Source organism: Trachurus trachurus, assembly GCF_905171665.1.
Source record: "Trachurus trachurus genome assembly, chromosome: 23".
NCBI lineage: Eukaryota > Metazoa > Chordata > Actinopteri > Carangiformes > Carangidae > Trachurus > Trachurus trachurus.
In genome coordinates, this window is record NC_139912.1 from 9,276,681 (window position 1) to 9,290,732 (window position 14,052).

Consider the following 14,052-nt stretch of genomic DNA (forward strand, 5'->3'; position numbering starts at 1 on the left):
CCCAATTAATGTTTCCATGCTATTATTACTAATATTTACATTAATATTATACGTTTTATTGATATCACACTGAGACTGCAGACATTTTTTCTTACAAAGCCTGTTGTCATGTGAGTAAGCAGTGATTTAAACATCCAAAAGTGTCACAATCAAAAGCTTTTCCAAAATAAAATTTCAAAATTGTGTATTAGAGATAAATACATATATGCATCTTTTTAAATAGAAGTTGTTGTATAACTCTGGAACAGTTTCAAGTTACATCCTGTTTATCTACAACTGTTTAACCATCAATTAACCTACAATAATATGAAATTAACCATTTTACCATTGTGTGTGTGCGCAATATAAACCAACCAATTAGGATGACAAACCAATTAACCACATTCTCATTGGTCAATTTGTAGCCAGCTGCTGATTGGTTGATTTGCAGCTACATCCCAATTGGTCGTTTTGTGGCCTTGATTGATTTGTAGCCTTGTTGCAATTGGTCGGTATGCAGCTACATATTGTGTGGATTAATGGATTTGTAGCAACGTTCTGATTGGTCAATTTGTCTTAATACACAGGAAGTGTTTGTATTTGATAAAAGTGGAAAAAAAATCCAACCAACATTTCATCTGAAACTGAATTGTTTGAATTGGATACTCTTTTATTTTCAGTATTTCAGCAGCTTTTGACAGACAAAATACAACTTATTACTTCTTGTGTCTTTTTCTTCCTCCACAGGTTTTCAGAGGGGAGAGGGAGAGAGGGGAGGGGGAGTGGAGGCTGTGATGAGCGGAGGAAAAACAAAAAGGTTATCCAAAAAAAAACCTCAAACAAAAAACACATTTTCCCCTCTCTCCATCAAACAAAAAAAAGTCTTCACATACAATCGTGTTAAAATCCTCCCTCCAGACATTTTCAAGTCTTAATACCACGTTTGTGCAGAGAACTAGTCGTGTTTCATCGTCTTTTTTTTATATAAGGAACCAGAGCAACTTTTGAAAACCAAAAAAAAAAGTCAAAATGGAACAAAAACCAGGAGCGATGGGAGGATGATGAGAGCGTCCGTCCCTCTCGTTCATGTCAGTCTGTTGTGCTGCGCCAAAGCGTGTGCTGTTAGAAAAAAAAACGTCACTTTTTGAACACGTATACTACTCAGAGGGGGGGGGGTTTGACCCTGAAGTCGTCGTCACGTACTGTAGGCCTGAAGCATGAAAACAGCAGCAGATATGGTCATAATGACGCTTGTCTGTGAAAAAACTACACATGAAACATTAGAAAGTTTACATGACGACTAACACGCACACACGCACGCGCACACATGTAGTGAGGCAGCTTCAATGTGCCTTTATTGCCGCTTCCTCCTCCTCCTCCTTTGTATTTTTCTTTTTTGTTTTCCCCAGGACGCACGAGTCGCTCTCTCCACTCGTCGTTCGACTCTTGTTCTCTCACAGTTGTGTTGTATTTACAGTGCCTCCTGTTTTAAAAGTGCTGCACATGTTAAGTAGCTATTTACATATAGAAAAATAGGAGGGAGGGGGGGTTGGTTGGGTCGGCATGGTTGTATTATAGACTAGTGTGGGGGGGGCTTTCTGCTGACAAAGCCGTGAAACTGACAAGATAGAAACTCATCTCCCCTACTTGTAATGAAATGCTTGTTCTGGCTGAGACACACACACGCACACGCACACTGACACACATAAACACACGCACATTCAACTGAAACACTGCATAACCATTCAAAGTTTTGTAAAAAATAGTTATGTGTTCACATTCTTATACAATATACACTGTACACGCTCCGAGGACGAGCGAGAGCGTGATTCTCCCTCGTTCCCCGCTGAATATGAAAGCGATAATTACAAGTTTAATTTCAAACGCAGTGCAAAATAAAGTCCTTTTTTTTTGTTGTTTTTGTTTTAGTTTTGTTTTGTTGAGACATTCCTCATGAAGAGACGACATTCAGTGTTCCTTCATACCTACAGGTTTGAATGGAGCTCATCTAAGATTAACTGTGTGTGTGTGTGTGTGAGTGTTTTAACTTACACAAGAGTGTCAAGTGTGGGAGGGATTTTCTGTAGGCACGACCACGGATATGCATCATCATCCTCTTTCTTTCACTCACACAAACACACACACAAACACAGACACACACACACACACACAGTCCCGCTAAATGTGATTCTACCCTTTTCAACTCCCTCTAAATGCATCGAGCCTCCACAGTCTAAAGTGGAGAACATAAAACAGACGACAAGCGTGTAAAATCGTGTATTTGAGTCTTTGCACAGACTCTGCATTTGCTTGATGAAGGAATTATTTAGAAGTCTAAAAGTCACGTGGCGGCTCGGTCGACAAGTAAGCGCGGAAAAGGAGCCACTTATGTATAAATCCCTCTTTTTTTTTGTTGATGTTTGCCGACCCTGGGTCTCGCCGCCGCCCGTCGGAGTCGGTCCTATTAGCCCTGATCGACTGGCTGGTGTGTGTTGCGACGGCGCCGGAGCCTAGCTGGTGTTCACTTTGAGGTTCTTCATGCGGTGAAGCAGCGAGTCCTTCTCCATCTGAGCCTCGGCCAGCGCCATCTTGGCTCGGGACAGCTCCACCTTCAGACATTCGTTCTCCTCCGTCAGCATCTGGAAGCGATGGGAGAGGAGGAGAGGAGGAGACACAGTGAGGAGGGGGTCGTATCGGGGTGTGTTTCTGTTTCTGTTTGCGTTTGAATTCAACATAAATAAAAGATCGTCTGCCCGGCTGGACCTGCTGCTCTGATGTTGAGATGTACGGACACTCCCTGAAGTACACACAGCTGAGAGCTCAAGCTGAAGGTTAAGAGTGAAGCTTTAAGCTCATGAGACGGCAGCTGAGTTTGTGTTTATCAGAACCAGAATCAGATTTATTGGCCAAGTACGTTGCAAACATACAAGGACCTTGACGCCGGTTTGTTTAGCTCTCTGACTTGCTCATAAAAGACGTACAACAACAACAACTGAACAATAAGTTAAAGATGAATAAGAATAGTACAGAAAATAGTTACATAAAACAAGATAAATAAAGCAAAGTGGCTAGGTTGTGTTGTACAGTCGCATGTAGTGCAAATAGACAATGAGGTAGTGCTATGAAAATAACTAATAAATGCTGGATAGATATTTGTATGCGTTATGAATGATATGTACATTGTATGGTTTGCATATTGGGGCTGATATGAACATCTACTGTACTGTCGTTATTATTTTTGATCAACCATCTTTGAAATTATGAAAAGTAAAATGGGGGGAAAAGCAGGAGTGATGTTATGTAGTTTGTTTTGTTTGGGTTTTACTCAACAGTCCCAAACCTTAACATATCAAATTATCAGATGTATGTATATAAGATTGCCATGACAAAAAAAAAACAGGAAATCATCACTTTTCTGTGGTTAAAACAAGAGAATATTAGACCAATTTTCTTAACTAATGATCTGAAACAACAGATACATTGAAACTGTAATGTAGCCAAGACAATAGTGTTAATTTCTGTCAAGTAATTAACCAATTGTTTTTACAGTAGCATTGGTGTCAATTAGTAACACTGAACATTTCCCAATTTCCCATTGGAAGTTTTAACATTTTGTTTAAAGTAACATTGTTTAGTGTTTCATCTGAAAAATGTAGAATGTATTTTGCATAAATTGATGAATATCACTCCCACTGTAAATGAACTGAAAGCCAAACAACAAACTGGAATAGCCTGGCAAAACTAACATTTGGCACCGCAGTGTTTTTATATATCAGCCTCCAGAACGATCGCTCACACACACACACAAAAAAAAACTCTTTCTTGTCATTTTTTGTAGGAGGAGAAGAAAAAGAAGAGAAGAAAATAAAAGCAGGAGCGTGTTTGACTAAAACCTAGTGGGTGACATTTTGTGCTTTCCACTCCCATGTACCATCGTTCTGCGTCTCACCTTTTCTCTGGCGGATGGAGGAGGGCTGGTGGGCGGGGCTTGCGTCTGCGTGGCCTTCGGTACGGCGACGACCTCGGCGACGGTGCTCAGGGAGCTGTCGATCAACGCGCCCTCATTCCTGGGTTTGGCCTCTGCTGCTCCGTCCACTGAGAGGAGGAAGAGACAACAGAGGGAGAATTTGGAGGTGTGGATGTACCGAGCGTGGACTTGAAAGCGCACGTTAAAAAGGACGAATTATATAACTGTGAATCAGCGCTGAAGTGGAGGTGGAAATATCTCTAGATACAGTAAGAATGTGTGAGCGTGTTCGTCACCTCCTATAGAGAAAGAGCCGTCGTCTCTTCTGTGTATGATGAGACTGTCCACATGTAAGGTGATGGGCGAGGGCTCGGGGTCGGAGGGATTGTCTCGTGGGCCGTCATCCTGAAAGGTATGAAGAAAATGTTGAAGTCTCGCCGTGTGTGAAGAGAAAGAGAGAGAAACGCGAGAGAGAGGGAGAGAAAGAAACGAGCCACATCCAGGTTTCCACATCAGCTCCACAGCAGATCTACTCACCCATGAAGGAACCCAAGGGAGAGGCCACGGAGGCCTTTCTCTGTCATTAAACATTCAGTTCAAATCCAAATTACAATTAGGCCACGGTTCAAACCGTTTGACTCGGTTATAGAAGCTGCTGCGCTGTAAGGCGGCGAGTTACAGCTTCTATTACTGAAACGTGACTGAAAAGAATTAGGACAAATATCCTCCTGAAATGTTGCAGGTGGCGTTCGGCATCGACAACCTTCAGACGGGAGTCAGAATGTCACAATTACTTGTTTTCACAATTAATCGTGGTATTAATTGGCACAATTATTATCCTGCAGCGCCACATTATGTAATAATGTAATACATTTTCATCACATGATGTAATAACGCCGCATTTTGTAAAATATGACACATTTTGTAATAAAATTCTTGAATGCAATATGTAATAAACTTTGCCACATTTTGTAATAAGTTGTAACATATTGCAACTTTTTACAAAATGTGTTAAGACTTGCTCTCTCCAAACGAATGTATTAAGTCGATGACGGCTCGCCAGCCAGTGAAACATGCCACAAAAAAAGTAGCGATCAAAGGAGGAAATATGTCTAATACGTATCACCATGTGCAGGATACCCACCCGGCTTTGTATGCCAAAATAAAGGTAAATGCACAGTAACTGGGTTAAATGACGTTAATGTCAAATTACCTAACTAGATTGGTAGGAATTTAAATGTTAGTGTGTAATTAGCAATAAAATAAAATGATTAAAATAAACTTCAATATTTGGTAGATGACAATTAATGACTTGAATATTTCAAACATTTCCCCTGGAGGATTAATAATTGGTCATATATATTAATAAATACTTAAAGAGACCTGGAGGAGTTTGCTTTTGGTTATAAAAGAGTCTCATATTAATGTGACTGAATCTATGTTACCCACACTTGTTAATGGGTACATTTTCGATAAATATATTGTTTTGTCTTTATAGTTATTTTGATATTATTTAGTGGTCCACTCGCCCAGCATTTCCTAGTTTCGGTTTCATGGACACTAGTTTCGGTTTTCGTCTTCAAACCTCCGACTTTCGTTTTTGATCAATGAAAACATTGTTCGCAAATGTTTTCACTTTCGTCCGTCTTGTGCCGGTCCAAGAATTTCACCGTGCGCGGAGGCTCATGGGAAATGTAGTGTGAAAACACTTTGCTTTCCAAAAGTCCTCGTAGTCCCATTCAAATATTTTGTGTATATAATAAGTAATGTAATTAGATTTTGACTATATAAGATTTTACAGAGTCATTGTGTCATTGTGTAATCGCTCAGAGAAAATCAATAATCGTGACATCCCTCGACGGAGGAACAACTCCTAAACTGTGAGAACACGGATCGGCGTCGTGGATCCTCACCTTCAGGTTTACATGTGTCTTCTTGATGCTGATCTCCATGGGCAGCACCTGCGGCGCCGAGTCGTCCTCCAGGAAGTGAGCCAGGTTCCGCAGCGTGGACATCAGGAAGCTCGCCTGGTATCCGTGGAGACGCAGCTGCAGGAAGCCGTTGCGCTCGGCCAGCGGCGAGTGAGCGGCGGCGCAGGGCCCGCTCTCCAGCCGCGCCCGCACCTCCGGGCCGTGCGAACCCTTGAAGGACGCGGAGCTCAAGTCGCCACCGGCTGCGAAGGGGAGATAGACAGACAGAGGCCGGCGTTAGAGTTAGCGGTGGTTTTATCTGCAGCGTGGCGTCTGTGGAGTTCATGTAGAGATGAGTCAGCTGGCGTTAAAATACACCCCATATTTACAATGTATCTACAGTGTGATCTTTTCGAATCTGCTTGTTGATTGGAAATGTATAAAAAGAAATTAAAATCTATTTTCCAAGTTAATCTGTGTTTACTATCGGTGGTATAGCGCCGTGCCAGGCAGATACACTGTACATCAGCCAACATTGCTGCTGATAAACCATCTGTGTATTTGTTGTTAGAAAATATTTATGTGAAAAAAGTTCATGAATTCTTTGATGCCAAATCACAACACATATTATCTCCGGGCTCTTTACAGGGTAACTAGCTCCACGGTGACGTATTTAAATTGATAACGTGAACATGTACAGGTGCATCTCAATAAATTAGAATATCATGGAAAAGTCAATTTCCAGTAGTTCAAGTCAAACAAATGCATATAGATGTATACTTTTCAGAGGGCCAACAGAACATTTCCATATTAAAAATGCTTCTTTTCTTTTTTTTTAATTGGTCTTTTCCATTGCCATGTAAAGCCCTTTGAGACAAACTGTTTGTAAAAACGGGCTATACAAATAAAATTGCCTTGCCTTGCCTTTTCATTAAATGTAAGCTATAATCATTACAATTAAAGACTTGAAATGTTTAATTATGTGTGTGATGGATCTATATAATGTGTTAGTTTCACTTTTTGAATTAAATTAGTGACATAAATAAACCTTTCCATGATATTTTAATTCATTGAGATGCACCTGTATGTGTTTTTTGGTGCTGATCATATAAAAACCACCTGACAGAACAGTAGCATTATGTTTTAACAGTATGGGATGTATGAGTCATCTACAGCTCCACACTTGTGAAGCCACAAACAAAGATCAAAGATTTGAAAGCATTCAAATCAAATTCTAACTATTTGACCCGGTTTCACCTGATGTACGTCACATTACAGAGGAAGTTGCCTCGTCACTGTGACTTTAACACGAATTTCTAACCAAACAGAGAGAAGCATTAAAAAGGTATCAAAAAGACAAATGTGGTATAGCTCATCATCAGCACATACTGAGTGAATTTACAGCTTGGCTTTATGCAAATTCCCTCACCGTTATAAAAAAGGGTGCATGTTAAGGCCAGGTTTTAAACAAGGCTGAAGTAAGAGGTGGGATGAAGAGGAAGAGACGACAGGAGGCAGGAGATCAGAGAGCAGAGTGGGAGACACAAAGTTAGAAACCGAGGGAAAGCAAAGTGAGCTAGAGGGAAGGAGGCAGAGATTTTTTGCACAATCCCACGGGTTTTTCTCTGCAGTGATGTTTAATTATTTCCGAGAACTAGGGATTAGAGGGTTTGGTGGAAACCCCCACCTAAGAATCGAGGATTCAATGTGAAGATTTAACCACTGAATTTGTTTTTTTTTTTCTTTTTCTTCCTTCCTTTTATGAATTAAGACACTCCGCAAAAATAAGCTCTGAGGCGCTAGAAATAGTGAAAGGCATGACAATGGGAGAAGTGTTTCACCCCTGAATGCCCCGAATTTGACTTGAGAGTGTGAATGTGATGATGGGATTCCTGTTTATAATGAAAAGAGGAAGACATGGTGGAAAAGTGTGGAAAGTGATGAAGAGCTGAGAGTCGAGGAAGAGGGATGTTAGCCTGAGAGGAAGGTGATTAATAATAACATATTCACCAGTTCATATATTGTACACACATATGGTTATTCAGCTGGCAGGCACAGACACGGACACAGGTTTTAAAACAGATGAGAGACGACGACGCGAGCTGAGCTGCGATAAAAAACACACAGCGAGGCATGAAAATGGCCACTTCAAAATAAAAAAAAGAAATAAACGACGGCTCTTTTCAATATGACAGAGAAGTGCATCACGTGTTGCTATAGTGCACTCTCTGAGGGAGAAGTCAGGAGAGGGTTAATACCATAGAGGAAAAACATTCACACACACACACACACAATCCTGTCAGCTGTTCTCAGATAATATGACATATTCTCACTCAGTCCTGGGCAGCTGGGGGTGAGGCAAATGGAGAGAAAGAGAGAGAGAGAAAGAGAGAGGAGGGGGGGGAAGGAAAAACAAGAGATGAGAGTGGGTGAGGTGAGAGGAGGAGAGGAGAGGGAGAGGAAGGGAGCCAGCAGCCGAGGACTGAGTGACTGTGATAAGACAGGAGGGAGAGAGAGAGAGGGAGTGAAGATGGCCTAGAGAGGGAGAGAGATGAAGGGAGGAGGAGGAAAGGTGGAGAGGGAGGGAGGGACGGAGGGAGGGAGTTAAATGACAGAGGATTAGTAGGGAAGATGGAGTAGGAGCTGGAGGGAAGAGTGAGGTGGAAAGGTGGAGGAAAAGAGAAAGAAGAAAAGGGAGATGAGGAGGAGGAGGAGAGGGGGGGGTGCTCTTGTGAGATTGGAGGAGGAGGAGGAGGAGGAGGAAAGGAAGGGGAGGGTAGGGGAGTAAAAGCTGGCGTTTCTCTCATTGCCTGAATCACTGGACTGAAACTGCAAAGTCTGCTGCAGTGGATAGATGAGGGAGGTGGGGAGGGGGGGGCAGTACAGGAGTGGGGGGGGGGGGGGGCAAACTAGAAAGATTAAGGGTTAAAATAGTCGGTGCAAATAGGTGGAGTTAATTTGAATCTGGCTCATACACACTCTCTCTCTCTCTCTCACACACACTTAAAGGTTGTGGGCTTAATGTTGCAAATAATGGGAGCACTTACTCCATTACTGTAAAATTTACCCCCCTCCCACACACACAGAGAAAGAGAGAGATAGAGAGGGGGGGGAGAGGGGGGAAGATCTCAATGTCACATTAACACCTGCTGCTGCTGCTGCTGAAGATGAGACAAACACACACTTCATGCAGTCACTTGCATTGCAACACACTGGATCTATGTGCTACTGCGGGGCGGCATGCTGACGAGCAAAGGTCCCGAGTCTGGAAATGAGATCTGACAGGAGACGAAGTGGAAGTAAACACACACACACACACACACAGTCATACACTCATACACTCACTCATACACACTCAGACTCAAACACACGCACATACAAAGTGGAAACAGACACGCTGCTGAGCCAAGCATGCATGTGAAGTTACAGATGGTGAATTAACACACAGCAGTTACCTTGGCTGCTTTGAGCAGGTATTGGTACTGAACACACCATACCTGTGGGGAGTCATGGCAGGGTAAATAAAAAGGAGGAGGGGGTGGCTGCGTTAGTGTGTAAAAATACGCATGTGTGTGTGTGTTGGGGTGCACAGGGAGTAATGGAGAGCCTGGTCTCTAGGACATTAAGGGATTCAGACTGCGGATGAAACCAAATTATTTTAATTATGTCAATTAATTGCTAATGATTTGGTCTATAAAATATGAAATATGTCCTAAACCTCTTTAATTTTAAAAACCTTTCTTGCTTTTTTGCACGAGACTCAATTCATTTGTGATTCAGACCAAATGTTTTCTTCTTTGTCTTCTCGGTGTGCGACATGTTTTCTGTTGGTGTTGCTGTTTTCGTGGGACGTTCTCGTGTTGCTGACCGGTTTGTCTGTCTTGTGTTAAAAACGTGAACATGCAAGACACAGCGACAGGAGAGGGGGTGGGGGGGTTGTCTGTTCAACGTGCCTCCTCTCGTCCTCTACCACATGTCCTTCCTCTCTTCCTCTACTGTCAAAAAACACATCAACTAAAAATAAACTTCAACAATGTCGCTGGATTTATGCTAAGTCCACACACCCCTGCTGATCGAGGCCGACTCTATATCTTCACCCCTCCACTTTCATCTTTGCCATTATTCTGAACCTACAGTCGGTTTCCACACACGTCTGCTTTTAGCTGCTTTATTTTACGCAGTCAGCAGCAGGAGAACAATTTAAAACAATACCAGCTTGTTCCTGACTCCAATATTTTGTCTGTTTATGATTAGAAAAAAATACCAAAAAAATATTTGAATATATCAGCAGTTTAGTAAGTAAGTGCACATGTGTGACGTTTCACACATGTGCCACAGAGGAGTCGGTCTTCATGGTGGTGGAGGTGTCGCTGCTTTAGCTTTCGCTTCTTTCTCATTCATCATCTATTGTTACAAGAAACTCTCTGGCTTTTTTTTTCTTTTCTTTCATTTTTTACCTTTTGTGTGTTTACAATAATTACAGCACCTTCTCAAATCAGTGGTAATGACTGTTTGATGCTCCAACGCTACACATACAGCACACGGTATAAAAACACTCATTAAAAATGTGAGTTCCAGCAGCCGTGCCAAAAAAAGTGAAGATTTCATAACTGTGCTGCAAATCAGAGCCAAAGTAAAAACAAAATATAAATAAATAAATTAAAAAGCTCTATGTGTCATGCTCCCAGAGTCACAGTGAGTGTTAGGAGGAGACGTCTTTCTTACCCAGGCTGCGGTTGCTGAGGTACTGTCTGAGGCTGACGTTGCCCAGCTGGCTGGGCGTGACCTGGCCGACCTCCAGAGCCACGGCCGCGCTCTCGCCCACCGCCTCCATGCCCACGCACACCGACTGCACCTTCAACACCAGCACCGACACCTGGAGGAGACACACAAAATTAAAGTCACATCATCAGATATTTGATATATGATAAAAATCTCTGCAGTGGATCTCTCAGGTTATTTTAACGCTGCGTCACAGGTCGTACTATATCTTTAGTGGGCTCGTCGATGCTCTGGGACGTGGCGCTGACGGTGTCGGGGGACACGCCTCCCTCCTGCTCCGGACCAGTCGGAGCCTCCGTGGCGCTTTCTGTGGCGCTCTGTTCACTGATGGCGTCCTTGAAGCCCGAGATGGACACATCATCTAAGACATAAGAGACATAAGACTGTTTGTTAATCCCCCACACATGGGAAATTTGGTTGTTACAGTAACATTTGTAACATACAAGGCAAAACAGTAGAAGAATATGCAAATACAGAGACAAGACAAACATATAGTTATGGACCAAAATGTTTCAGGAATATATACAGGTATTAACAAGAATAAAATAACATGTTGGTAGTTGTAAAGCATAAGAAATACACATCTCACACAAGTGTCTTCTGTTCCCTTGATTTATCAATACAGGCTTTGAGAGTACTAGTAGCTCAATGCTGCCACCTGCTGGTGAGAGCTGCTGTCTGCAAGTCTGATACAGACTCACTCAGTGAACCCTGGGTAAATAAATAAATATGTCTTTGTGTGTGAGAATGTGTGCGTTTGTTTTCCTCACCTCTTTCCAACAGGCTGTACGTGTCTCCGTCCTCCATCAGGTAGCTGTCGATGGAGATGTTGTCCAGGGACTGAAGGGACGGGCTCTTCTTCATGTTCTTATAGGACACTGAGAAACTGGACTGGGAGCGATCCCGCATCAGACGACCACTACAACACACACACACACACACACAAGCATGGAGTCACAGGAGGAAATGTGTGTGTGCTAGAAGGAGTAACCTAAGTAAAAAATATTTTCTGAATTTTACTTTACTTCCACATCTGTTTGAGAAACTGTCCATGCATGACACTGATTTTAAAATGACTGACACAGAGCAGATTGACTAAAAGACAATAGATCTGCTACTTTTATGTCACCACCATGAGCCAAGACCACGGCTCCTCACAGAGTTGACTGTACGGTGGCCCTGAGGGCTCAACACAATGCCACATAAGACACAAGTGCAAATTCAGAAAACGTCTTCATCAATTTGACAACACAGGCCCTTAAAATTCACCAAACCAAGTGGTGAACCTGGCTGGGATCACTCTTTCCTTTAGGATTTTGCCTTCATGGTACCATTACACTCACCAAATTTGTCGATTTGCGCGCTCATGTGTTGTCAAATCAATGAAGATGTTTTCTGATTTTATAGCACCTTCGTGTATTTGCGTGTTTCTTCAGAAGCCACAGTGGGTTGTTGGGCTCTCAAACTCAGGGCCGCCGTACGACTGCGCTGACTCAACAAGTCATGAATTAAATATCACTTCTCTCCTTTGTGTGGTGTTGTTAAAGGTCATGTAAGAATTAAAGTGTGCTATCCCTCCCAAAGCGACAGACACGATCTCAAGTTAAAAAAAAAAAAATCACAACGGACAAAATCAAAGTGGCTCCCGAAAGACTGAGAACACAAGGCCGAAAAAAAAGAAAGAAAAACTGACACACAAAGAGCTTCAGGTCTCGTCTCTTCCTGCACCACGACTCATCAGGTAGACAGACACCAAACAGAAATAAAGGACTCATTTAATAGATACAGACAGAACACACAGACATATACCAGCGTGTCATGCTCACATGCAAACGCATGCCCGAAGGGAATTCACACTGACACGTTTGCACTGATTTGTATTCAACCAGGGGATCACGAGAACAAGGACACACATACACATACACAGAGGGAACATGTTGCACTCGTACACACAGTCATTAGTCACAGATCCAGTGCCTTACATGTTGGACATGGAATAAAGGGAGGTGGATCTGCTGGAGTTTGAGGAGCTGAGGAGATCAGATACCAAAGACAAACTTCCTTTCCTTGGTAGAGAGAAAACAACACACACACATACACACAACCCGCTCATGGATCGAAGCAAAGGGTCAAGAGGCAGAAAAGGAGGCGAGTGAGTTAGGAAATGACAAAATATGTAAAAGTGCTGACAGGCAGACAAGATGAGAAGACAAACAGGAAGACATGGCAGACGTAAGTGATGTGAGAGGGCTGAGGCTGAACACTCGTACGGACATGAGGGGGGTCGACACACAGCTCTTGTGTTCAGGAACGGATCAAGACGAGAGACTCGTTCATTAAGTAGAGACTCTGGAGAATAACCACAGTGAGTCTGATGAGGAACACTTAAAGATATATATAAAAAACTGTAACACACGATTAAATGGATGAAATGTGATCTATTGTTCTCTGTTGTTTTGTTGAAGAAACTGATTAATTGTTGAGACTATAACATGTCTCAATGAAAAAATACCAGATGGGGTTAGATAACCAGTCGATTAACTGATTTTTAATCAAAAGAAAAGGTAAACAGCAACAATATTTAATAGTTTCAGCCCTTACTAGAGCAAAAACAGTATATATTTGCACATCCCCCTTTCTAAACAGGAGGATTTGATGCTTTTATTTGTTTTCTATTATATTTTTCTTTTAATTTCTTTATTATTTGTAAATGAGGCGCTTAAAACTTGTGATGGTTCTAATATTCTTTTTCATTTAAAGCAGAAGTAAGTGATATATTTGTGTTAATATAAGTCTTAAATAGTTATATCTTCCGACAGCAATCACTTACATAGAGTGTTTGGACTGAAACACGGGTCTGTCAGTCACTCTGCTCTGCTCTGAGCCGAGGAGAAAACATTTATCGTATCCTACAGTTTTTATCCAATGAGGAGAGAGAACGGCATGCAGGGCTGTGTGTGCAGCCAAGGGACGCCGTGAATGTGGTGACGTCGGGACGAGGACTGTTATGGTGCGTTCAAGGATACTCGTTACTCCTGTTTTTCCGACCTGTGAAGTCGTACCAGTTCGATCTGGTACGAGTTCACGGGTCGGAAGTTACGAGTGGCCGTTATAGTGACTTTCACAGGTAAAACAGGTCGGAAAAACACGAGTGGGTTGCCTGGAACGCTACAAAGTCGTAAGTTGTGACTTGAAGCTGTAATTTACGATTTCAAAATCCTGCCTGGAATGCAGCATTAGCGAAAACGACCGGATCGCTTACTTCTGCTTTAAGCAGCTGAATATAGCAAATATTTAGCATTTAGCCTTAAAAAATACTTTATCTATGCTCTATATTGTACATTTATTTTCTGTGTAGCACCTAATTCATTCATTATACAAAGCCGTTTCTGAATCAATACGACAAGGTAAAGA

General features: G+C 42.2%; 1 protein-coding gene across 5 annotated transcripts in view; it reads right to left on the minus strand.

Annotated features, from left to right (window-relative positions):
• Positions 1 to 1,359: 1,359 nt before the first annotated feature.
• The window catches only part of bltp3b (bridge-like lipid transfer protein family member 3B), a 41,811-nt gene continuing 29,118 nt past the window's right edge, over positions 1,360 to 14,052 (minus strand). For 2 of the 5 annotated variants that reach the window (XM_083999859.1, XM_083999858.1), the window contains 9 exons: positions 12,621 to 12,704; positions 11,409 to 11,557; positions 10,842 to 10,999; positions 10,582 to 10,732; positions 9,312 to 9,353; positions 5,860 to 6,119; positions 4,243 to 4,351; positions 3,929 to 4,074; positions 1,360 to 2,618 (listed from right to left, as the gene is read on the minus strand). In XM_083999859.1, the coding sequence (XP_083855985.1) occupies positions 2,490 to 2,618; positions 3,929 to 4,074; positions 4,243 to 4,351; positions 5,860 to 6,119; positions 9,312 to 9,353; positions 10,582 to 10,732; positions 10,842 to 10,999; positions 11,409 to 11,557; positions 12,621 to 12,704 (1,228 nt within the window). In that variant the 3' untranslated portion in view covers positions 1,360 to 2,489. The remainder of the gene's footprint in view (positions 2,619 to 3,928; positions 4,075 to 4,242; positions 4,352 to 5,859; positions 6,120 to 9,311; positions 9,354 to 10,581; positions 10,733 to 10,841; positions 11,000 to 11,408; positions 11,558 to 12,620; positions 12,705 to 14,052) is intronic. The other 3 variants (XM_083999856.1, XM_083999860.1, XM_083999857.1) reach the window with 3 other exon arrangements.